Source organism: Tursiops truncatus, chromosome 6, assembly GCF_011762595.2.
Source record: "Tursiops truncatus isolate mTurTru1 chromosome 6, mTurTru1.mat.Y, whole genome shotgun sequence".
Taxonomy (NCBI): Eukaryota; Metazoa; Chordata; class Mammalia; order Artiodactyla; family Delphinidae; genus Tursiops; species Tursiops truncatus.
This window is the reverse complement of record NC_047039.1, coordinates 11,119,960-11,146,185: the sequence shown is the minus strand read 5'-3', so window position 1 is coordinate 11,146,185 and position 26,226 is coordinate 11,119,960. Positions and strand designations below refer to the sequence as shown.

At 44.7% G+C, this 26,226-nt stretch overlaps 1 protein-coding gene across 1 annotated transcript in view; it reads right to left on the bottom strand.

Moving 5' to 3' along the window:
- Positions 1 to 26,226, bottom strand: part of NUGGC (nuclear GTPase, germinal center associated) — a 47,131-nt gene that overhangs the window by 5,462 nt on the left and 15,443 nt on the right. The window contains exons 7-17 of the mRNA XM_004317512.4: positions 26,002 to 26,211; positions 21,000 to 21,175; positions 19,607 to 19,625; positions 19,236 to 19,325; positions 12,509 to 12,614; positions 10,694 to 10,827; positions 5,958 to 6,122; positions 3,967 to 4,124; positions 2,746 to 2,887; positions 1,469 to 1,577; positions 271 to 407 (exon numbers count right to left, since the gene is read on the bottom strand). Of these exons, the coding sequence (XP_004317560.1) occupies positions 271 to 407; positions 1,469 to 1,577; positions 2,746 to 2,887; positions 3,967 to 4,124; positions 5,958 to 6,122; positions 10,694 to 10,827; positions 12,509 to 12,614; positions 19,236 to 19,325; positions 19,607 to 19,625; positions 21,000 to 21,175; positions 26,002 to 26,211 (1,446 nt within the window). The remainder of the gene's footprint in view (positions 1 to 270; positions 408 to 1,468; positions 1,578 to 2,745; positions 2,888 to 3,966; positions 4,125 to 5,957; positions 6,123 to 10,693; positions 10,828 to 12,508; positions 12,615 to 19,235; positions 19,326 to 19,606; positions 19,626 to 20,999; positions 21,176 to 26,001; positions 26,212 to 26,226) is intronic.

Below are 26,226 nucleotides of genomic sequence, written 5' to 3'. Positions count from 1 at the left end.
ACTCAGTAAAGAGGAAAGAGGCAGGAGAGGGCTGGAGGGGCTGCATTTCTGAAGCCACGGTCTCAGAGAGAAGCCCGAGCCAGCATGTGGTGGCAGTGGAGGCTGGCCTCCTCCCCAGAATCATGGCCATCGGTTGGGCACTCTCTAGAGAAGGCATCCAGCTCTATTTGGGCCCAAACAACTACTACTTCTTCTGTCTTCTGTACCTGCTTCCTGTGCTCCCCCAGGAGCCTCTTTGGGACTGGAATTCAAACCATGGATGTCAAATACCTTCAGCTGGTGAAATTGGTGCTGCATCCTTTCTTGAGCCCGTTCGAACATGCCCTCATCCACCTGCCGGTCCAGCCCTCTTCTGAGGACATCTTTCATTCTTTCACATGCTTTTTTGCCCGTGATCTGAGCTACCTCTGGCAAAAATGATAGTCACAGTCACAGCACAGCAAGGACTTGCTTAGAGACCTTTAGCACCAGAAAGACAGACAAGCAAACAGGGACTTCCCTGGTGGTGCAGTGGCTAAGAATCTGCCTGCCAATGCAAGGGACACGGGTTCAAGCCCTGGTCCGGGAAGATCCCACATGTCGCGGAGCAACTAAGCCCATTCGCCACAACTACTGAGCCTGCGCTCTACAGCCCACGAGCCACAACTACTGAAGCCCACGTGCCACAACTAGTGAAGCCCGCACGCCTAGAGCCCGTGCTCTGCAACAAGAGAAGCCACTGCCACGAGAAGCCCGTACACCACAGTGAAGAGTGGCCCCCGCTCACCGCAACTAGAGAAAGCCTGCACGCAGCAACGAAGACCCAACGCAGCCAAAAATAAATAAATAAATTTATTTTAAAAATAAAAAATAAATTTAAAAAGCACATTAAAAAAAAGACAAGCAAACTATACACACACACACACACGTATGTATTATACATACCTACCTACATACACATATATATTCATACATGTAGCACCATTTTCTACACCGTGGAAATAGAATAACATGATACAAAACACTAACTCAATATTTAGATCATTTTCATGTTGAAAATCTAATGAATGAATTAAGCAGTAGCTTCCAAAATTCCAAACTCACCCGCCCACCCCAGGAAAAAAAACAGTGGGACCACCAAACCAAGAAAAAGTTGGAAAGTGAGTTTACAAATACTTAAAGAAAATAAGGATGAGAATTGGATAATGGATTTTATAGTTTAATTAGCTGAGATGCAGCACGGAGAGGAGAAGCAAGGTGTCTAGATAAAGAGTGGACAGAAAGAACTAGAAACACACAGATAGAAATGGGTCATGACTGACCTCTCCCCACACCCTTGCAATTGTTTGGTTTTAATTTGTAGACCAAGAGTGTTATGGGGACTCAGGACACAGGAGGACAAATACTTTGAAGGGGGAGCAGCAGACTAGGATGCTAAAGGAGCCGACAGACCCCGGAGGAGGTGGAAAAGTTACTCTCGGGGGCCCACCTTCATAACAGGGCTTCAGGTCGTTCTGAACAGAGGTGCTGAGAGACTCATAAATCCTCCTCTTCCTTCTGAGGATGTGTCCCTCCAGGCCTCCCAGGATGGCGCTTATCTGAGAATCCACGTTAACAAAAAGCCATTTGTGACAATCCCTTAATAGAAGCAGGGCAGGGGTTCCCGTGTACGGCCACCGCCTCCTCTGCCCTGTATTATCGTTGGCTGTTCACACGTCTCCGCCACCGTGAACTCCTCACAAGCAGGAACTTTATCTGAAGCACTTTTATATCCCCAAGTGCTTCCCACGGTGCCGGGCACCTCAGAAAACTCGATAACTATTTGCAGAGTTGAACTCGGGTGCATGCAAGCTGCTGGGATGGGGCATTTGGGGGAGGGCGGGGGAGGCACAGGCGATTTCTCTAGTGTTACCCTGTAATTTGGGCTGGGCCTGTGCTGTGGACTGAATAGTCACGTTCCCCCAGATTCTTCTGTTGAAATCTTAAACCCCGATGTGATGGCATTAGGAGGTGGGGCCTTTGGAGGTGATTAGGTCTTAAGGAGGGAGCCCTCCCCATTGGGATGATTCCCCTTATAGACAGGACCCCAGAGAGCTCCTCTGCCCCGTCTGCCATGTAAGCACACAGCAAAAAGATGGCCACCCGTGAACCAGGAAGCAGGCCCAACCGGACACCAAACCTGCCTGCGCCTTGATCTTATACTTCCAGTTCCAGAACTGTGAGAAGTAAATTTCTGCTGTTTGTAAGCTGCCTGGTCTACGGTATTTGTTACAGCAGCCCAAACAGGCTAAGACAGCCTGGACTAAGCAAATGAGTCCCAGACAAGAGTCTTGAGGCCTCAAAGCTAAAAAATGATCTGCAGAAAAAGACTCTTCTTTAAACTTCACCGCTGTGGATAATACTTCATGATATTGGCAAAAATGATAAAGAAGTCCGTGAGAATGTTACAAGGGGGTTCAAATGTTTATACTTCTAAGGATTCTTTGAAGATTCTTCTTGGGAACTGGGGCTACTTGACCATCTCAGCATTTACTCTTCCTTTCTTCTCAGTGGGACAAAGCTTGCTACGTCTGTAGCAGACTCAGGACCGCTTCTCTTTGCCCCATCCCACTATGTTCTGTATCCCACAGTGCCTGCTATAAGGTCCACCCAGACCCTGGACACTCCAGGGAAACAGGTGGGAAAAGACAGGCAACCTCCAAAATCCTGCTGGGAAGAAAACCACTACCCAACCTCGCTGCCCCCTTCACTTTATAAGGATCTTACCTCCTGGATCAGGAAACTCTTTTTATAGCTATCATATTTCCAGCCATTTCTTATCCCAATTTCCGTCATCTTCTCCTGCAGAGAGTGCTTAAAAGCATCTATGTGGGGCATCAGAGCTGAGCCATCACTGGGCTTCCCAGACCTACAGGGGAAAGCACGATAAAATGTTAAGAGACAACGGTGGCTATGGTGGGGTTAAAACAAAGAGGAAACTAGCTGGTATTCTTTTACTCATTTTTAAGAGAAGGAGGACGAGATCTAACAGTTACAAAATTCCTATAATGAAGTCCGTGCAATGATGCCCATTTTACAGATGAGAAAGCTGAGGTTCAGAGACGGTAGCTAATGTGTTCAAAGTCACACAGCTAGTAAGTAGCAGGGCCAGACCTTGGGCACTGATCTGTTTAACCTCAAAACTCATAGTCTTTCTGCTGCCCAGGTGTTCCCACTTGAAAGGGTGGGACTACAGTTGGAAGCAGGTGGAATGTCTTGAAGGCCGTTCCAAGGAATTTGGAGTTTACCCTACAGATGTGTAAACAGGGGTGGGTGAGCGTAGGTAGAATAGCAGGATTCCAAACACATTTAAAGGAAGGTTGGGGGCACGGGGGTGGAGGCACTGAGTAAGAATCGAGCAAAGGTAGAATGGCTCAAACAGGAGAGGGTGGTAGGCCAGGTGAAATGCCAGGGGCAAAGGAGGGAGACTGGGGACAGGCTGGGGATTCGGAGAGACTGTTTCTGTGGATGGAGAAAAGGATTGGAGGTCAAGGAAAAAGGGAAGGACGGGGCGCTGTGAAGGTTCAAGCCCCCCACCCCACGCTGTGTGAGCACGCTGTGTGTCAAAAGGAAGCAGAGTCATCGTGAGCCACTTTTCCTTTTCTCGTTCAGGGAAATTTACAAAGGCCGTGTGTTTCCTTAACTCCACACTCTCCAACCAAAATACCCCTGTCCTGGGCTCAGAATCCCCGGTGCATGTAGGAGATATTTGAAAAATAATGGGAATCATAATATTAATCTGAAAGCAGCATCTCCAGCTGCACTCCAGGTCACCACAGGAAATTTTTAAGTAAACCAAACTAAGGCTTTTGTGTTTTGCCAAAGACTAAGTTTTCCTCCTCAAGTTGCAAGCTACTCCGGACCCTTCCAGATCCAAAGTACAAATGCTTAAAGATGAGCGTTCTTCGCATGTTTGTTCACAGAGGATCCAAGTGAAGGATCCTTTACCTAAAAATGCCTCCAAAAACAGGATCAATCTGTTCATAGATGGGCTGCGTGATGGCTTCGTTCAGATCTATTCTCCCAAGAGTCCTGGAGGCATAGATACCGTTTTTCAGGCAAACCGCTTTCAGAGTCTGGTGAAAACCCTGGTTTCCTCTACTCCTCTGGATAATTAAACAATAAGATAGTGGAGTTAGTAGGTGTTACCTAGAATTCACAGGATCAGAGCTGCACTGCCTTTGGCCAAACACCATTACCAAGAATCACAGGGAAGAGTAGAGACACGATCTTTCAATGTATTATTAAGCTACACAGAGAGGACAGCAGTCACACCTCAAGTTGGCGGGTGCCCCTGCCCTGGGTTCCCAAAGCATCCTCTGCTCTCTGCTTACATACAGCTTTGCGTTTGTCTCTTTACTCATCAGGCTGCTAAACTGGACCATCAGCTGGTTAAGATCAGGCCCGATGTTTCATCCATCGTGATGTCCTCACCATCTGGTCCTGGTATAGGTCATGCTTGATAAATAAGTGCTAAATAAGCAGTTATTAAATGAAAGTGTGCTCTGACTCTACCGCGAGTATGTGTTTTAGGTTTTCCGAGCACAGCCTCGATGTTTTACACTTTTTATTACATATTTGATAAAACGTAACTTGATGTGTATCTCTTTGTAGTATTTTCTCCCAGAGACATAAACTCACACATCGGAAGAAAAAAATAATATGAAGCTAGAGCTATAAGAGACTTGACAAATTTTAGCCACATGGTGATTGATCCTCAGTAAAGAGAATAAAAAATACATTTGCACTGACTGAAATTTCAGTAGAGGCCTAATCAATGATATATGTTTTCAGTGAATGGCCATGTAGCATGGTACAACTGGCATCATACTATCTCTATCTATCTATCCATATCTATCTTCCCATATCAATCTATCATCTCTCTCTATTTTAATATTCTGCCATTTTTGCTTAATATTATAGCATGAGCATTTCCTGAATTCATTGTAAATACTTCCAAAAAATGATTGGAATAACCACGTAATGTCATATGGATGTATCATATCATTAGCATTCTCGTATGATTAGACATTTAGGCTATTTTACTATGTTACCTAAAGATACGATGTTAGTAGATACATGTCTGCCCAAATATCTGATCGCAAGGGCAAGTTGCTTATCAAATAGGAACACCCTGGGTTGTGCCCGTAGTCACAGAGTAAAGAAGCCATTGAAGGACTGAGGAGAGCGGGGACAGTTCCTGGGATGAAGCCCTGGTGACAGCCTGAAGGTGCCTGATGCTGCTTCTTCCTCCACAAGCGCATTGTCTCAGAGGACTGGTCCCCACCTCGTGCCTTCGCCTTCTCAGCACCCACCCACTCATTCACTTTTTGTGATCTGGGATCTTCCACCATCGTATAGAAACAGTTCTCTCCAGGGTCACTTCGTTGCCGATCGCTATGAAACAAATTACCCCAAACTTCATGGCTTAAACAACCACACACATTTCTTATCTCTCATCCCTTAGAAACCCCATATAACTATTGAATAATGAAAAGATAAAACAACAATTTGTGTGCCAAGTGAGAGATTATAGGGTGCTTTCTTACTGTGTATCTAATTGATACTTACATCAGCCCTGTGAAATAGATTGGGCAAGTGTTTACCATCCCCATGTTACAGAAGAAAAGTCCCAACAGGCTTAAGTGGGTTTAGGGCCTTGCCCAGGCCTACAGAGAGGATGTTTGGTGGGGCTGGCATTCCAAACAAGACCCTCGGATCCTCAATTCCAGTTCTTTCGGCTGCACGTGTACCCTTCCCTGCGTCCTCACAGTGCACAAACAATTCCCTCAATATGCCTTCCTGTGTGCAATTTTCACTCTCTCCTAATTTCTTCTAGCTCTTTATTTCTTTCAAAAGCAATGGCATAGTGAAAAAAGGTGGAGAATCAGGCGGGCCTCACCGAACATCACGGCTTTTCTTTTTAGAGGGTCACTCACCACCAGGCATGCCCCGAGGATCTGTCGGTAGGAACTCCTGGCATTTCGGACCCCTTCTTGCAGAGGCTGCACTATGTGGGCAAAGCACTGGTCGATGGCCTTCTCCAGCAGCTGTATCTTCTCTTCCACAAATCTCCGTAGGCCACTCACGTGCAAGTATTCGTTCTAGGGACAAGGGCCGTCGGGAACGTGAGGCCACCCCCTCCCTAAAGGCAACATCTCGTCCAACTCTGCTTTCTTTAAGTCTGTCACCAACACAAGATTTAGCTTGAGCAGGTCACCCACGGTGGACTCCTCCCTGTCATCCCCGTAAGGCACCCTTCAGGGCACAGACCTCCTTACGCTTTGTGGGATTGGAGAATCGAACAAATATATCCTCCTGCAACTTTTCCTGGGGTTTCACCCATTAGGCTACTTGAAAGAGTAAATATTTTTTAAAAATCCAGTTGTCATTAAAAGACATTTTTCCAATGACATCTGATTCAACGAATATTTAATGAACTTCGTGCACAAAGCAGTTTTGGAGGAGAGGGTTTCTCAAATTTTAACGTGCATAGAAACCATCAGAAGAGTTGGTTCAAACCCAAGGGCCTGGGATTCTACATTGCTAGCGAACCCCAGGTAATACTGATCTTCTGGACACCGCTTTAAATAAACAGCAAAGCTACAGGACCACAGAAATAAAGACTTGGTTCCTGCTTCAAAGGAGAATAGCCTAGTCAGGGAAGAAAATATCTATTCAAGTAATACAAGGGAGTGACCGCCAGGGGCAGCCTTGACCTCTAGGTTCCAAACTGGGAACTCTGTAGTGTCTGTCCCCTGTATGAGAACACTGGGGACCACACGGTGCCTGACTGCAGTGGAAAGAAACCACACTCCTTAGCTCATCACTTAAGGTCCTTCGTGGCCAGAACTCAATCAATTTCTCCAGCACCACCAGCTCTCTGTTTGCCCAAAAAGTCCTCCCACGTAGCTGCCCCTGAACTTTCTACCATTCCCCAAACGTGTCATCCTTTTGGTCCTTTGCATGTGCTCTTCCCACGTTCTCATACTCCCAAAGCTCAAAAGTCACTTCCCATGTGATGCTCTCCCTGACTCCCCGGGCAGAGTTGGGGCGCTCTTTCCTGGGCTCCCGTTGCATTTAGGACACCCCTGCTGTGCTGTGTCTCTCTCAGGCCATGTGTCTCCTGCCCTGGGCCAGGACCTTGCTGGAGAGACAGACTCTGTTGTTCATGTTTGTTTATTCCAAGGCAGGGCACGGAGAGCACGGTCCATAAACATTTCTGGGGTGAATGAGTGGCGTGGAGAAATGGCTGGATGACGTAGGCTTTTAAAGTGTATTCCAAATGTGATGACAGAAATAGCTCTTGCATTGAGGTGTGACCTTACAGAGATGACTTAGCATCTCTGGATCGCAAGGGCATCGTCTGTGAAGTAAGTGAATGGGGCTGAATGATCCTGAAAACAGCCTCAAACTCCTATACCCTGAGTCTCAGAATAGAGGAGTTTTAGAAGTTGATGGAAACTATTCTGCTTGAGGCAAGCCCTGGGGAGTTTCAGAGTTTTCACTAGTTAGAATTCTATACGCCATACTTTCTCCCCCAGAGTTCCCTCTAGATTCTTTGGAGTTTGTCGTGTCACTAGTGATCAAAATGAAAGAAGAAAAAAGTCATGAGAAGAAACTCCACGGGCAAGATTCTCACAAAGGCTCACTCTCAAAGAATCCTTGTTGAAGAAGCAAAAGAATGATAAGAAGGGAAGGGGCTGGAAATAAAAGAGCAGTGAGAAAGGGAAAGCCTGGCATCTACTATGAATAAATGCAGGACTCATTCAACATTGAGATCGTCATAATCAACTTCCCATTGATTCTTCAAAATAAAGACTAGATCCCTGTTCATTTAAAATCACTAACTATCCAAACTCTAAAGGTTTTGGTTTGAGTCACAATCTTAAAAAATGATCTGTCACATTTATTTTTAGATTTGATTTTTTTTTCCCAGAATGCAAAGGAACTGACAAACTCTTGCCTTCCAGCTTTCCATCAGAGAACTAAGACTGAGACCAATAACTGAGGCCAAAGAATGTTGAGTAAGCCTGCTGGCAACTCCTTCTAAAAGGCGATCACAGAAGTACCAGCCAGCCCCCTCCTCTGTGTCTTCTGTAACCTGCAGTCTGGCTACAAGGAGGGACTGAGCCCCTACACGGGTTGCACCTCCTTACCACGCTCCAACTTCGATTGCAAAATGCTTTGTCCTCGTGTTTATAAAATAAACCAACCACACACGGCACCACATCCGATTCGTTTTCCATCAGCACTTCCAAAAACCATCTTTTGCTGAACAGAGAGGCAACTTTCACCCCCAAAGAATTTTGGGGGGAAGTTAGAATGTCAAAACGTTCACTAGTATTTCAGAGGACAAAAGTCAAATTGGAAAATCTCAGATTCCAGGAGGGTTTCTTTTTTCTTACACAGAACTAGACCCAAACGAGGAATAAGAGATACGATGAAAAAGATGGTGAATCTTACTCTATACGGCACTTTTAATTTCTAAAATGTGGACATTTGACTGACACTGTGTGGACCATCAGGAGTTGACATTGCTGGGATTTCCCTGGTAGTACAGTGGTTGGGAATCCACCTGCCGATGCAGGGGACACGGGTTCGAGCCCTGGTCCGGGAAGATCCCACATGCCGCGGAGCAACTAAGCCCGTGCATCACAACTACTGAGCCTGCGCTCTACAGCCCTCGAGCCACAACTACTGAAGCCCACACGCCGCAACTACTGAAGCCCGTGTGCCTAGAGCCCGTGCTCCGCAACAAGAGAAGCCACCGCAATGAGAAGCCCGCGCTCCGCAACAAAGAGTAGCCCCCGCTCGCCGCAACTGGAGAAAACCCACGCGCAGCAACGAAGACCCAACACAGCCAAAAATAAATAAATTAATTAATTAATTAAAAGTAAAAGAGTTGACATTGCTTACTTTTCACACTGAAGTCAGGTCCGCACCAGCTGCCTCTGCTCATCACTCCACAGGGCCCTCCCAGGTTCACTGTCCCACATTCTCAGGACCAGCCCTACCGGTACATTTCTCTCCCCTTTCCCTATTCTGCATAACAAGAAGTCAGACAGCTTGGCTGTGCAAACCTGATAGCTGACAGCAAGTGTGGAAATAAAGAAATACCAACCAAATGAGAACCCACAAAGGCTATTAATTTAGAGCTTGCTATATAACAAGAGAGTCTGTGGCCATCACTTGCGTTTGGCAGACACTCAAAGGCAAGCAGAGGGTTGGGAAGGCTTCTGGTGCCCTGATCAGAGGCCCCTGGCATGGGGCAGCCGTAGGTGGAGACCTCGAAGCAGGGATCTTATGTGATACGTGAGGATGCGTATTTATCTTTTCTTGATTGGTCCTCAGTTGGAAGCAGGGATAAAGGTTAGGGAAGCCCATGAGCTAACAAGGCAGTCTGTGATGAGAGTTTCATGGGCAGCCAATTATACTGAGGATGTGTGGGATCAGAATAATGCAGCCTGCTGGGAGACTGTCATTTGCAGAATTAAAGGCAATGCAATCGTTGCTAAAGGGTTTAGTTTGGACGGGAGATGTAACCTTCCGGCCATACTTCTGTCATCTGAATCTGATGGGTTGTTTTTGTGTGTTTCAGGTTGTTTAAATTTTCTTTTCCGTTTTGTAAGCAGCCATTGCTCGTATGTTAAAACACCTAAGAGAAATGGCAATCTCTTTGCCATAAAAGATGGATGACAGTTAAAAAAAAAAAAAAGGATAAGGGAAGCCATCAGTCGTTAACAAAGGTCTGGCCATTTGGGGCTGATTGTTTCAGAAGTTATTGTTTAGCTTCTTAGATTGTTACTAGAGATAGCAGTCTAACTTCCTACAAGTGTTAGAGCAGGCTGGCTTCCTGAGCTGTTCATTGTAGATGGGGGGTTGGTTTCCCAGGCACCTTGCTGCTGGCTGTGGGTCAGAGTTCTGTCTTTATATGTGCTCGTCTGTTTGTATTTTCATTCCCTCACAAGGAAACAATGCAGTTGGTGATTGATTCCAGCAACAAAGTTTTCTCCCAAACCTCGAATTTAGCAGCTTATCCCTCTTATCTTAGGGTAAAATAAAATTCATCCATCAAAAAGATAACTTTGTCCACTACTCTGAAAAAAGTCATTTTAACTGGTTATTCAGAAGACCTGCATTCTAGACCATGAAGATAATATCTCTCTGCTGAAAGGCCCTCCTCTTTTCCTTCCCCTCATTATAGAACCACGCTGCTCTGAGTTTGAGATTCTGACAGCACCAGGCCATGCAGGAAGTCCACAGGCAGAAGAAAGTTTTTTGGACTGTATGTGCACACATGCCTCTTTAGGATAACCAAGAACTGACATATTCCAGTAGAAGTAGACAAATCCCTCCTGCCATTAAACACATTCTACCTGATTCAAGTCTCAGGAGAGGCAAAAGTGACTATTTTTACCTTTTCCTCTCAGCCCATCTGTCCTAGGTAAAACATTATTTCTTTTCTTTTCTTTTTTTTTTTTTTTTTTTTTTGCTCAAAGGTTACAATGTTAACCCTCGAATTCTCTTTCTGCTCTCTTTAGATTCTCTAAGCTTAGGGTCTTCCTCTGGTGAGAAAAGAAAGATTACGGTGAGTTAATTTTCTAACTTGGTAAGAGGGAGCATTCTGCCCAGGCCAGGAGGCAGAGGACACACAGTCCAGGGGTCTTCCTACCGGCAGGTTGTCCGTGCAGCTGAAACTGTCCGTGAGGAGAAACAGGCCAAAAGCTTCAGTGACATACTTGGTCACCATCCTCCTCTTCTTATCCAAGAGCCTTCTCCTGATATATTCTCTTAACTTGGGGATTTCTGGAATTCACAGGCAGCACAAACAATTTGAAAAGGCCAGAGCTGGTGGGAAATAGAATTCTTAAACATTAACAGATCATGCTGGCAGTCTGAATTAACTTCTGCTGAGGTCCTATGCGGGTGGGTTGCTCACTAAACCAACCTATCTGTTTTCCCCAGTCTAGGATCAGCAGTGATGCATGCTAATTTTATTCAGTGGTAGAGAACAAACTCTGTGGAAAAGTTCAGGCTGGGTAAGAAAATGGGCACTTCCCTCTGGATGATAGTTACCTGGATAGTATATAGAACCCGGGGCTCACATTTCTAGAGCCTCAGCCATTTGGTCCCGCTAGACTTTTCTATCTATATCAAATAACCATTAACATCAAAATAGCACATGCTTGCTGTAGAAAGGGTAGGACCTCTGACAAGTGCAATTCCAGATTAGACACGTATCTTAGTCCGAATCCTCTGTTAGTCGGAAGATAATAGATGTCAATCTCCTTTCCCCCCATTATCCCTGTAGGTGGAAATGTTTCTATATTTTTCCTTGCTTGTGCCATGCTGATTATTTCTTTGATATCCTTGTTCAAGCAGTTCCCCATTTCTGGCAACTTTTCACATCTTCTGCTCCTTAATCGCCTTTGACGTTCATCCATGTCTAGCGACATATAGGCCCATTTTAAACCATTTTCAGCTGAGATCGAGGTCAAGCTCGGATCCTGCCTCCTCACACAGCTTTCCTTCAGTAATCCAGTCACACAGGTCCTGGGTTCTCTGAATTTCTGCTGTACTCAGAGCACCATAGAACTAGCCTCATTTTTACTTTGATTTTTGCACGTGGCTTAGTATAGTAAGTCCCCTACTTACGAACCTTCACGCTGCAAACTTTCAAAGATGCAAACGTGCATCTGGTTCCAGCAAGGAACCAGAACCTGCGCCATCAACATCAGGCGTGAGTGACATTGCAGCCTGCCCTCCGTCTCCTATCGCTGACCATCCTTCAGCTCTACCATCTCCCACCTCCTCTCCCTCCTCCAGTCAGTAACTCTTCTTGCCTGTTCACTCCATGGCAGCCCCTGGATGCCAGCTGTTGTTCTATACTACTGTACTTTCCAAGGTACTGCACTGTAAGATTAAAAATGTTTTCTTTATTTTTTGTGTTTGTTTTTTATGTATTATTTGTGTGCAAAGTATTATAAACCTATTACAATATAGTACTATATAGCCGATTGTGTTAGTTGGGTACCTAGGCTAATTCTACGGGACTTACGAACAAACTGGACTTACGAACGCGCTCTCGGAATGGAACTCATTCGTACGTAGGGGACTTACTATATTAGCTCTTCATGTAAATTTCAAGTTCTCTGAAGAAAGCAGCCATGTTCTCTAACCCCACCCCACCCCCAAAGAAAAAGCATGCCATGGTTGCTTTTTCTACCTGTCCCTGGGTGAGCAAGGACTCTCAAGGCAAACACTAAGGAAATGACAACTCATCGTAAGATTTGGAGGAGAAAGGAATTGTGGTCTCAGGCACCACAACAATGCAGAGACAAACACGCATATAGCTGCTCATAGGTATAGAAACTGTGGCAAACTAGAAGTGCGGCACAGAAAGTTCTAGAACGGGAAATTCAGAGTGCCAAGCTTAATCCTGAGAATTGGAGTGATTGAGATGAAAAAATATATATGTATAAATTACCAGTTTCCTCCTCGGTGAGGAGAGCCTGCTGCCAGTACTCCTGGGCGCTGACCGTGTACACCAGCTCTGAGTCTTCCAGAACCCTGGAGTCAGCTGGCAGCTTCCTCTGAAGTGAGAGAGGCACACAGAGAACAGAATAACTCAACCGCCGCAAAGGCAACCATGCACATGCTCCACAAGAGCCTTCAGCAAACTTTAGCTCATTCGCTTTCAGTTCTGCACAAGCCCTGTAAGGAACAAGCAATAGTCCCAGTGCCAAACGTTCCCATCTGTCTGCCTTACAAGGTCGGAGGTTGTGAGGACACTGTTGCAGAGATTCTCTTGGGAGTTAAAAAAAATAGCAATTCTAGAAGGAAATGTATAAAGAAAATAGTTCAAAAGTGTATTTAACCTTAAAAAACTAAAGATAGAGTTACCATAGGATCCAGCAATCCCACTCCTGGGCATATATCTGGAGAAAACTGTAATTCCAAAAGATACATGCACCCCTATGTTCATAGCAGCATTATTTACAATAGCCAAGACATGGAAGCAACCTAAATGTCCATCAACAGATGAATGGTTAAAGAAGATGTGGTATATATACAATGGAATACTACTCAGCCATAAAAAAAGAATGAAATAATGCCATTTGCAGCAACATGGATGGACTTGAAGGGCATTATGCTACGTGAAATAAGTCAGGCAGAGAAAAACAAATACCGTATGATATCATTTATTTGTGAAATCTTAAAAAAATGATACAAATGAACTTATTTACAAAACAGAAATAGACTCACAGACATAGAATACAGACTTACGGTTACCAAAGGGGATAGTTGGGGGGGAGATAAATTAGGAGTTTGAGACTAACGTATACACATTGCTATATATAAAATAGGTAAACAACAAGGACCTACTGTATAGCACAGGGAACTATAGTCAATATCTTGTAATAACCTATAAAGGAAAAGAATCTGAAAAAGATTAGATAGATAGATAGATAGACATAGATATTATAACTGAATCACTTTGCTGTACACTTGAAACTAACACATCATAAATTAACTATACCTCAATTTTAAATGTTCAGAGGGGGGAAAGTACCAGGATCCATTTTGGAAAAAGAAGCACAGCCCTGACAAAGGCAGCGATGGGCAGGAGCCAGCTTGGACCAGCTCCTGAGCATCCACCGTACACAGCTCCTCCCAGCTCCCCCCTCAGCACCAGCACATCGGTAGCTTGAAACTGGCAAGGGAACATTTACACCACAGGAATCGGCAAATGGTACACATTGGGCCTTTTTTGTTTTTTAAACAGAGAGCTGACTGTTAAAACATGTATCAATTTATCAGCACAACACAACACTGGGCAAAGGTCCTATAAAAGTGCAAGTTTCTTAACTGGGTGGTTAGTCATCCTACACATTTAAATGCAGAGTAATGTTTAAGCAAATGATGGTTTTAAATGTCAAGGAATTAAGAATCATATGAGAAATTTTTTATGATTAGAAAAACATCACCACAGAGAAGTCATACTAGAATGACACATAAATGATGTTTCATAATCCTTCATTCTTCTCACTTAAAAGAGAAAAGCCATAAAGAGTATGCATGGGTATATGGGGGCGGTAGAACACAGTAGGGAGTTGTCAACCTTCTTCTGATGCAAAGATATAATAAAGCTGAGTGAGTGGTCCACTGGGAGAGGCAGGAAGCTGCATCTCTGCAAGATCTCTGCATCTCAAGTTGTGAGCCCATCTAGTCAAGGCTGGAATACAGATTGCTAGAAGCCCCACACTCTAGTCAGGACTAAAGTTATATAAAGGAGCTGCCAAGATTATTATTTTTTCCCTGCTTGATAGAGTTTTGACTCTAGGAAAATGTTTAGGAAAGTTGACCCCACTTTCTACTGGGAGATAAAACTAATGTGCAATTAAATGTTAGTAGAGTTTTAAAATAGTTGAAAGGAGTATTCCTAGCTTTACCCAGGTGTTTGCATTATTTAAAATTTTGCTCTAAATTTTGTATATCTTTTCTAAAAATTATTGAAGATTCGTTTACACTTCTTGTTATTGTAATCCAAAGAAATATTTTTATAGTGTCAGCGGGATGGCTACAGTAGCAGGTTCCGTATTATTGTTAAAGAGAAGTAGAAACAGTTACAGTTGGAGGGTAGGATCCAAGAGCTAAGTAGATGCTCATCAGATTATCCTATAGAAAGATGAGCCACTGTTATCATTTACACACATGGTTTTTAATAACTATATATAGCATAATGTATTAAGTTTGTAAGAAGATATTGTATAAGAAAGGAGAAAACCTGGAAGCTCAAAATAGAAGTGACACAAGATGGAAGCAGAATCAAAAAGCATATAGTAGGGCTTCCCTGGTGGTGCAGTAGTTGAGAGTCCACCTGCCGATGCAGGGGACACGGGTTTGTGCCCTGGTCTGGGAAGATCCCACAGGCCGTGGAGCAGCTAGGCCCGTGAGCCACGGCTGCTGAGCCTGCGCGTCCCGAGCCTGTGCTCCGCAACGGGAGAGGCCACAACAGTGAGAGGCCCACGTACCACCAAAAAAACCAAAAACAAAAAAGCATATAGTAAAGTTGGAGTTAGATTGAAATCAGGAATATAATTTGTAACCCCATTTTAAAAAAAATTTTATACAATTTTTAAAGGTTACTTTTCATTTACAGTTATTACAGAATATTGGCTATATTCCCCATGTTGAGCCTATCTTACACCCAATAGTTTCTACCTCTCACTCTTCCACCCCTATATTACCCCCCCACACACTGGTAACCTCTAGTTTGTTCTCTATATCTGTGAGTCTGCATCTTTTGTGTTATATTCAATAGTTTGTTGTATTTTTCAGATTCCATATATAAGCCATTATCATACAGTGTTTATCTTTCTCTGACTTATTTCACTTAGCATAATGTCCCCCAAGTCCATCCATGTTGCTGCAAATGGCAAAATCTCATTCTTTTTTATGGCTGAGTAGTATTCCATTGTATGTATGTATGTGTGTGTATATATCTCTATCTATCTATCTATTTATCTACATATATATATACACACACACATATATACACTGCAACTTCTTTATCCATTCATCTGTTGATGGAGACTTAGGTTGTTTCTAAGTCTCAGCAATTGTAAATAACGCTGCTATGAACATTGGGGTGCATGTATCTTTTTGAACTAGTTGCAACCCCATTTTTTAAAAAATCTATATTTTCTAGCTTTGTCATTAAAATGACTTTGCAGTGACATCACCCTGTCCACTTCTTTTACTTGTATGAATTATTTGATATGTACCCCTTGCACCCCAACTTTTATTTTTAATATTATTCTCTACTAAAAGAAACCCAAGTTTCTTTGATAGTAATAGTTCCATGCCTTGGGGCAGGGAAAAAGAAAATGGGCCTGAATATGTTCTTGTTACCAGAGAGGAAAGATATATTTTTTGAATGTCTGGGTAATGCTAAAAGGAACCAGCTTAAATTAAAGGCTCCCTTTGGCCAAGATGTGAACTTGAACATAAAAAAGAACACAGTAATTCTGTGAAAAGCCATGAGTTCATTATAATCCTCAAACTGAGTAAACTAATAAGGTATTATGAAATAATAAGCTCTATCTCTATCTATCTATCTATCTCTCTATCTATCTATCTATCTACAGGTCTCTGCCCTGAGTTCCCAACACAGGGCTCCTAAACCCCTTATAAATAGGGGGTTTCATTCTAACATTGAGTCTTTGGCCCCAGTTCCCAGCACAGAGCTCCCAAATCCCTTGGAATTTCTACCCCCCACCCCCATTCTCCAGAGAGGGGAGAGGAGCTGGAAATGGAGTTAATCATTGATCGTGTCTATCTGATGAAGCTCCCTAAAATCCCAGTAGTGTGGGGCTCGGAGAGCGTCCAGGTTGTGAGCACATCCACATACTTGGAGAGCGATGCACCCCAGTTCCATGGGGACAGAGGCTCCTGTGCTGGGGACCCTCCCAGACCTCGCCCTATGTATCTCTTCAACTGGCTGTTCATCTCTTATCATATCCTTTATTATATAGTAAACTGGTAAATGTGAGTGTTTCACTGTGAGTTCTGTGAGTTGTTCTAGCAAATAACCCAATGCAAGGGAGAGGAGGTCATGGGAACCAATTTGTAGCCAAGTCAGGCAGTTGCGGGTAACCTGGGGACCTACTTCTTGCGATTCGTATCTGAAGTGGGAGGCAGTCTTGTGGGACTAAACCCTTAACCTGTGGGATCTGACACTATCTCCAGGTAGACCATGTCAAACTGAGTTAAATTGTAAGGTGCCCAGCTGGTGTCAGAGAGAATTACTTAGTGTGAAGAAAACTCCCACACATCTGGTGTCAGAAGTATGAGTGCGGTAGCCATGTGCGAGTGAAGGAGAGAGGCACTGGAGCAGTAGCATAGGTTTTCTTTACAGATTTGCTAAAGCAAAGGCAAAATGCTGTATAATAACCAGCTCAAAAGACATGCCTGAAAAAAAAAATGCCTGAAAACATCAAAACCCAGCTTTCTTTTACCTGCCACATACAGTTAGTCGTCCAGACCTATGGATCTGAACCCCCTATTAGTTCTTGAATGCATCTCCTCTACTCTATTTCTATGGTTACTGCCTAGTTCAGGCTCTTATCACTTTTTTTTTTTTTTTTTTTTTGGGCTACATTGGGTCTTTGTTGCTGTGCGCCGGCTTTCTCTAGTTGCAGTGAGCGGGGGCTACTCTTCGTTGCGGTGTGTGGGCTTCTCATCGCGGTGGCTTCTCTTAGCTTCTCCAAGCACGGGCTCTAGGCATGTGGGCTTCAGTAGTTGTGGCACACAGGCTCAGTAGTTGTGGCTCACGGGCTCTAGAGCACAGGCTCAGTAGTTGTAGCGTACGGGCTTAGTTGCTCCGCAGCATGTGGGATCTTCCCGGAGGGCTCAGACCCATGTCCCCTGCATTGGCAGATGGATTCTTAACCACTGTGCCACCAGGGAAGCCCTATCACTTCTTTTTTTTTTTTTTTAAACACCAACTAGATTACAGAAAAAGCCTCCCAGCTGGTCTTTCTACATCCAATCTTCACCAGCCCCTCTCCCCACCATCCCTTCTCCATATTCCCGAGAAAATCACCTTTCTAAGATGCATAATATTTCCAAATTGAAATCAATAAGTGTAGTCCCAGGAGCCTGAAATTTTTCTTACAATATTTTTCTTAATTTTCTTTTTTATAATTAAAAAAAATAAGTAGAGACATCTCTATGAGTGGCTACCCTATAATCAACTTCTGACTCATATTTTCTATGATCGAAATTAAATTTGCTCCAAATGAAGGTCTGCAGTACAAATAAAGGTCTCACAATAATTCAAACTGAAAAGAAGCGGTTGGAGAATGAAGGCGTTACCTAGCCATCAGAGGTGTAGGTGTGAGACCTAAAAGAACTTGTGCCATAAGAATCAAAACCACAGTCACCCTGCAAGCTGATGTATTGTTGCCCAGACCCTATCTTGTACATACCAATTTGCCACATTTTTTAGCAATAAATATACTTGTAAATTGTGTATTGAGGTATTTTATGTTTCTGCTTCCAGAAACAATATAATTCGGTCCTCATAAAATGCATATTTCTTTAATGCCAGGAAGAACAATTAAAGAGAATAAGAACAGCTTTACTGAGTTATTGCCTCATTAAAAGCAACATTCAAGAATTGCTCGGTAGAAGACTTTGGCTTGAGTATGAGGTCTGATTATTCTGAATTAGAAACAAAAGCCCTGAAATTTCCAATTCCACATTGTACGCCAGACATTTTCTGCATCAGTATAATTGAAGTCAAAATACAGAAAGCAATTAAACATAGAACTGGACCTAAGGCCATGTGTTTTTACTGTTAAATCCAACACTGAAGGTTTAGTTTCAGCAAAACCATCCCTTCTATCATATTATACTAACTGTGATATAACATTTAAGTTGTTTTGTTTATATTTTATCTTCAAGTTGGTTTCAGTTTTATAGTTGCATAAGACTATTACAGGAAGGAGTTTTATGTTTGTACCTATTTTAGTGACAGCATAATAAAAATAATTTAAGAAACAGCAAGATTCCCACAGAACAATTACTCAAGCTTGAAAAATAGAGCTCAGGGCTTTTCTCCTAACACTCCTGCATATGCCCCTTGCTGAGCTATTCAAAACTACTTGCCTGTAATTCACCAAGCGTGGCAGTTTTCTTCAACCACGTTCTTCCTTCTGTATCAAACACATTTTCTCCGACTTCTTCACCTCACTCAAGACTATTGGTTCTTTAAAATTCTGCTGAAGAGGCTGAGAAGTTTTCCCTGAACTTCTCCTCAACACCGCCTCCCCCAACGGCCCGCGTGACTGGGGCATCCTTCCTCTGTGTTCCCCCAGCCCTGCTGCATCCCTCTAGCCAAGCACACTTCAACCTGCACTGTGATCCCTGATTTTATCTGCACACAGTTCTCAGTAGACCATATGCTCATTCAATCCTTCCAACAATCACAGGCAGTAGATATTATTATTCCCCCATTTTACAGATGAGAAAATGGAAGCTCAGAGAGGCACGGTAATTTGCCTAAGGTCACAAAGTAATTAATCAGCAGGACTAAGTTGTCTACTCCAAAGCCTCTGCCCTTGCTGCCGCGCAAGACCAAATAGGTGTTTCTCAAAATCTGAGTGGTTGAAAAGCAGAAAAATGCATAGGAGAATCTGTTAACTTACCTTTAGTTTTTCCTTGAGAACTTTATTCCTTTGTAGCTTTATCATTTCATTTCTTTCTAAAACAGCCTCTCGCTGACTTTGAATAGCTTGCTGGATTGTGAAAAGAAATAAAAGCATGGCAAAGAGTCTAGGGTTATCAAGAGTGATAAAGGGATAAGATGCACATCTTGCGGGAGCTCTTCCTCTGGCCCAGACAAATGTGCATGTGTTCGAATCATATAATACTAATCATAAAAAGTATTATTTAAGAATAACAAGTCCAAACTCATCAAGATGTTTACATTAAATGTGTGTAACTTTTTGTCTATCAATTATATCTCAATTGAGCTTTAAAAAAGAAAGAAAAAAAAAAATAACTGGTCCATACTTACACTTCCCACTTTTCTTTCCCTGGAATGAGAAATGTAACAATTATTTATCTCATGATGTGTCACAGCAGTCTTGACTTTCCCTGAAAGCAGCATATACTGTCATGCCTTTATGCCTCTTCCTAAGCTCTTTCTTCAGTCCAAATGCTCTGACCCATCCCCAGTGTCCATTTGAAAAAAGTATCTTAATTTCTCAGTATTTTGTCATCGGTGGAATTTTCTGTGACCTCACCACCTGGCCCAGTCAAAACGCAGCCCTCACTCTCCGAGGTCCCATGGTACTTTACTTGTCCCTCTCATATAACCTTTCATCCTCTTTTAAGACAGTGACCTCAGTGACTAAGCAAGATGCCTCTCTGAATCTGCTGCCCCTACCACAGTGTTCAATAAACATTTAATAAATTCAACTGTATTATGTTCAGTTTTAGAGCTGGCATTGGAAAGGGAGCACTTGAGATACTATTCTGTGGTAGGGAGTGGGGTGAATGGAATTGCAGGGAAAAAAATAATGGAGCTGAAATTCCAACTTAGACCGTGAAAGCAAGAAGTTGGGGGAAAAGTCTTAGTCTGTTTCTTCACTGAGGAATTTTTCTCTGCTAAGTTAGTTCCTGGAGACAGTAGACTCAAGTCGGGGGGGGATACGGCAGAGCGGACAGGTGGAGAAGCTTTTGTTAGAGCAGGGAAACACTGTCAAGGGTAGAGCCCATGATCATATGTCTCATGTCCCTGGAACAGACCAGTGTACACCTGCGATCCTCTGTAAGGATTAATAACAACCCCTTTCACTTTCAGAGTGCCCCAGCATGGAAGATAAGTTCCAGTCCGCCTAGTTACAGGGGGAACAGACATGTGCATGGAAATGAACATATATTAACATCTATTAAGCTCTAAAATGCTTACCCTTCATTATGTTTTGTTAGAGTATGACTCTAAGAATGCTTTTACTTTGGACCGAGTTCTGAACCTTTGAGAACCTTGCTCCATATGGGTTTAAAATCTCAGGAGGAGACAAATCTGAAACAGAATCTTGACACTTCAAAGCGGTACCGGGCCAGGGTGTTATAGGAAGTGCCCACTAGCTGTGGGGCGTCTACACTTCCCATATCTGGGGGGACGGGCAGGTCCACCACTCTGTAAAATGCTCTTTGCATCTCAGACACCAGAGTGGCGTAAGAGCACAGCCTGTTGGGCGTTAAGCAGCTGCTCTGGAAGATTCCCAAGACAACCTACCCAAGGGTCCTGATGTCCCAGGAAATCACCCAGACTTCTCTTTTAGCCCCAGTGGTCACTTCCCTGAGTCCGAAATGCCCATGAGTCAAAGCTCTGTTGTTACCGTAATTACGGCAGTCAGGACCCATGGAGGAAAGCCCGCATCCCTGTAAGCCCAGCACCGTACCTTAGATATTCCGGCAAGTGGAGCTTGTCGGTCTTGGTGACCACCAGGGCCATGTCCCTGCAGAACCCCCTTTGGCAGGCTTTGATGCTCTCGTTCAGAAGGTCTTCATGGGCTCTCCCTCCAGAAACTCTTTCAATGTCACTGATCAGCCAGATCACTGAGCATTTATCAATGGTCTGTGAAACATGACCACAGCATGTTTAAGAGCATAAATGGTGCCTCGGTTGTAGAGCATGTGCTTCCTTAATGTACCATGTCTGTCCTCGATGCCCTGCCCCGACTCTCTCTCCACCCCCACTTCTCATCCCTCCCCACCACATTCTTTTAGGCACCAATCATACGAGCTTCATACACTTCCTGGGATGTAAATTGTTCATCTATCTCTTGGGCCTTTGCCCTTGCCGTGACCTCTGCTTGACCTCCATTTGCCATCTGAGACTGCCAAGGGCCACCTGAGGCTAGGTTGGCCACCTCCACCTCTGCATCCCACAGCACCTGGACTTACCTGCCACAGTACTTCTCAGGCAGAACTATTGTACACGGTCGGCACTCTATACCCCTCTCCCCCTCTTCACCCAGACTGTGAGGTACCGGATGGGAAGGGGCTGCACCTTCCAGCTTGGAATCCACATCACCTCAAGCACAGTACTTGGCCCATAGTAGAGGCTTCAGAGATGTTTGTGGCAGTAGTCATTGATAGAATTCAAGAAATCAGACCTCCAGTTCCAGATCCATCACGGGCTTGATTTACCTCAGCTGTTCTCTAGGGAAAATTATTGTTCTTCCAGAGCTAGTCCTGGTCATGATCTACCCCAAAGCTGTCACCACAGGGCATCATTTTGATGTCTGGCTGCCCCTGCATATTCAGCATACTACCACCAGGTGGCAGCAGGGAGCCAGAAACCGCGTGATTCAAGTTGCAAAGGCCAATGCACCTGAAATTGCAACCTACTCATGGATCACATATGTATTGCTTCAGCTAATATGCAACTTTCACGTGACAAGCAATAGTGTGTTGCCTTGTGACATTTCTCTGACTGTATTGTTTCACTCATCTTATCTCGCCATATAAGTGAAAAGCGGGTCCATCACCAGGACTGAGTTTGTTTATGGTTCCTCAGAATAGCACTTTGTACAAAAAGCTGTGACAAGTTTGCGAGTTGCTAATTCAGTCATTATTTGCTTTATACTAGTGGTTCTTAACTAGTGGAGATTCTATACCCCAGGCGACGCTTGGCAATGTATGGAGACATTTTTAACCGTTTTGACTTGAGGGGGCACTAGTGTGGGTAAAGGCCACGGAAGCTGCTAAACATCTTGCAATGCCCAGGTCGGGCCCCTACAGCAAAGAATTCGCTGGACCCAAAATGTCAAAAGAGCTGAGGCTGAGAAAGCTTGATCTAGAGCAGGGGGTTTCAAACATGTTTTTAACGGTGGAGCCTTTTTCAAATGAAATCTTAGGAAGAATTCCAATTGCCAAACTTGATTTTTTAAAATAGAACTGCTATGGTTGAATTGGGGGTGGAGGGTTTGGAGTCCCCACGTGCTCTGTGTCCCGCACCCTCTGCCCATGAACCTCTTGGCTTCACGGATCATTGTTATGAAAGCATCCATCTCCAGTGTCAAACAAACTTCATTGTTTTATAAAGAAGGTACATGGCAGGCCCCGAGAGGCAAAGGATCTGCTTAAGGCCACACAACTATGGGTCCTGAACTTCCTCCCCTACATGGATGGACTCACATTCGGGCAGGAAAATAAAACCAATCGCTCCCTCCCACTTCCCAAATTATAACCAATTTAGGGATGCTTCGGATTATGCCATCAGGCTGTGGAAGATGAAGCTCCTCCTCTAGGGCAGGGCCTCTTTCACTTTTATATTCCCCTGGTCCTGGTAAACTACAGGTGCTTAATAAATGTTTATTAAAAGAGAAGAGAAATGCAATCATAAAGGTTGCATTGGTTAAATTTCAGGCCCTACACAAAGCTCCCGACTGCCAGGATTTGGTAAAATTAGAGTCACAGAAAACACCGGAAAAAAGCAGATCTATATAAGACAAGAGCCACTGGATTTGGGAGTGGGTAGGATGGCCCCCTGCCATCGCCGCCCTCCTCCCTTCCCACAATGAGAATGGGCCTCCAAGAGGTCAGGTGACTCAGGCAGCACAGGGACGTCTGAGCTCTTAATCGTTTTAGTGTAGGGAAGGTACTGCTGGGCAGCTGGGGAGGTGGGGGCAAGGCATCGTGTTCTGTTCTCCCTGGAAGGAGGGGTGTCTTTAGTAACTTCTCATGAGAGGATATCACAAAACCACAAGCGCGGAGGGGAGCTGCGACCAAGCAGAGCAGGCCGGGAGCCATCACTTCGCTTCAGCCCCACCTCCTCAGAGCTCCTCTGTTCTGAGCAGCCTTTGATACGGTGCCCAGTGTATCTGAACTGGCAGCAGCCACGGCTCCATCCTGTGAGAGAGGCCGGCCACCTCCTCAGGCTGTCGCTCCCTGGGACTGGCCTGGAACTAGAGGAGGTTGGCGATTCCACTCCCAGAGCTGAAACCCTGCAGAAACAAAGGCTCTCCCGGCCAGGCCTGAGCAGACCACCAAGGGTGAAGGATGCTGGGACTGCCTCCCCCTTAAAGAACTGTTAGGGGATGTCCTGGGGGGTGAGAGACAGAGCCTCAGCTGGAAAGGCAGGAACCTGCTCTCTGGTTCAAATTCTGCCACTCGGTAGATGTGTGGTCTTGAGCAAATGACTTCCCATCTCTCAGCCTCCATTTCCTTATCTGTAAAATCAGGGCATAGGCTGATCATCTGTAAGCTGTCATCCTGATCTTTATCGGAAACCACAGTCACAAAGCTCCCCCGGCCCACTGTCATTCATTTAGCGCAAATCTGCTGAATTTAAAGTCTACCTGTAACAGAGAAGCAGTGGGCCCGCGGCGAGTTTTTTGGCAGTCACTGCACTGATCGTGACTCACAGACACTGGCCCTCCTTCCCAGTCTCTTCTGGCTCTGGTCCTGTGCCCCGTGATCCCTCCCACCCTGCACTCCTGAGCTCCTTCTAAGACGCCCTTTCTCTCTCTATCACTCACCCGAGTCCCTCCTGTCCTTCGAACTTCCCCAGGAAGCATGGTGTTAAAGCCCACCCCACCTTTCCCAGGCTTGGCTTCTGCGCCTCTCTCCATCCTTCCCCCGCGCCCTCAGCCCTCTGGGCTCCGCAAGTGCTGCAAACGGTGCTCGGGGTCCCGCTCCCACCTGCCTCCTCCACCTGGGGGAGGCTGAGCATCTGTATCCACTCCACTCTGAAGCCTCACCCACCTCCCACATGAAGTCATCACCTTGTGCTCTCATTTTTAAGTAACGGGGTTTGTTCATTAGTGTATTTCATTCCCTCTGGACTACGAGCCTTCCAAGGGCAAGGACTTTGTCTCCGTCCGTCCAGAACCTATCATAAAATTGAGGAGATGCTCAGTGGCTATTCGTTGAAGGAATGAGCTCTCTGGTTGGAGGTGATTTCGACTTTTGAGAGCTCATAGCTCCTTGTGCTTCTCTTACATCATTTTCTGCCATGTATTTTGTCATCTGCGTGTTTCATTTCTCCTAGTAGACTCTAAGCCCCTTGAGGGAAGGCTCCGCTTCGCATTCACATTGTTTTATTTTGTTTTCGTCTTTTTAGTTGTAAAGATAATACATGTTCAGGCAAAATATACGAACAATACAGAGGTGTCTGTAGTAAAGAGCGGTAGGAGACACAGAAGCTGCTGTTAACAGTTGGGTATGTATCTTACCAGAAGGCAGGATCTGACTTTTGCCGTGCATTTGCAAACATTACACACGCACACACTTCTTAACATAAAAGGTCATGTTCTGTATCTGTTCATTCACTCTTCATTTTGTGTCGTTTATCGTGTAGGATATAGTAGAGGTTGACAGCAGAGAGGCTCTTGAGCCTTCTTGCATGGGTTATGAGCTATAAAATTAGCTCAGCTCTCATTATTATTAGCTATAATCTTTGCATCCTCAGTGCTTAGTACATAGTCTTACATATTGTATGTGTCTGATGAACAGAAAGCAAATTAACAAAGAGATAAATTCTTAAAAATCCCCCAGCCTCTAATCACTAGGTGCAGCTCAAACTGCCCTAATGCTTAACTCTCTGGCTGCGGACACATCTGGGGGGGCCCCCGATCAGCTTATGCTCCATTTGCTGGGAATTGAACTCCTACCCACTTTCATCTCAATGACCCCCTTCGGGCACAGCTGACTACACTAGGGATGGATACTTAATCCAGAGAGAGTTGATCCTTAGCTGGGTGGTAATTGATCAGACTTTCCTTCTGAGGAATCTGAACTAAAAGACATAGAGACTATAGTCAGACAGTGAGAGGCACAGGAACAGCAGTGTCATTCAGAGACGCAGCTAAGGCGGTCCTGTTCCACAACATGGGCGCTAATGGCTAAGGGAGAAGCAGGACTCAGCTGACAGATGCACAAAGAGAAACAGAGTCACAAGAGACCAGGCAGAGGATGAGCGAGAAAATAGCTGCTTCCAGCCTGATAGGTGGGCCTGGGGCCTGGCTGTGTCTCGTGAGATCCTTTGATAGCCTTTTGATTAACCCTTCTTGACTTGGGATTTGCTTTAGTGAGTTTCTCTTCCCTACAACCAAACATGGGAGCAGCCTCCTGGTTCCTTGGTGCGTGGCTATTGGCTTCTCTGCTTTGTACCCAGATCTGGACCTCCCTCTCCTGCTCTGTCCTTGTTTCCTCTGCTCACTCTTGGACAACTTTATTGCTGGCCCTTTTCATCTGTCACATACTCATGATTCCTCCCTCCCCAGTTTCTCTGGCCAACCATATCCTGCCATGGCCCTGAGGCTTAGAACGTGGAAGAATTTAACTCCGATGAGCTCATAAAATCCTGTAAGCGGAAAGCAGAGCATTCTTTGCTGCTTTAGAAAGGGTGTTGGAGTTGAGGAGAGAAGGGAACAAAGCCGTATGAAAGAGAATCACCTTTCTCCACATCTCGTCCCTCTTGCTGTTGAAGTCGCCTGTGCCTGGAATGTCCACCAGCACAACGCCTTCTGGAATCAGCTCCGATTTGGGAAGAGTCACTTCCACCAGCTTGATCAAGGGCCAGATTTGTGTCTCAGCTGATCCTTCATCCCAGCCTCTCCTCTGAGTCCGGATGTAGGGGTCCAGCTTGAGAGACAGCTCTCCTGCCTGAGGAAGAGGGAC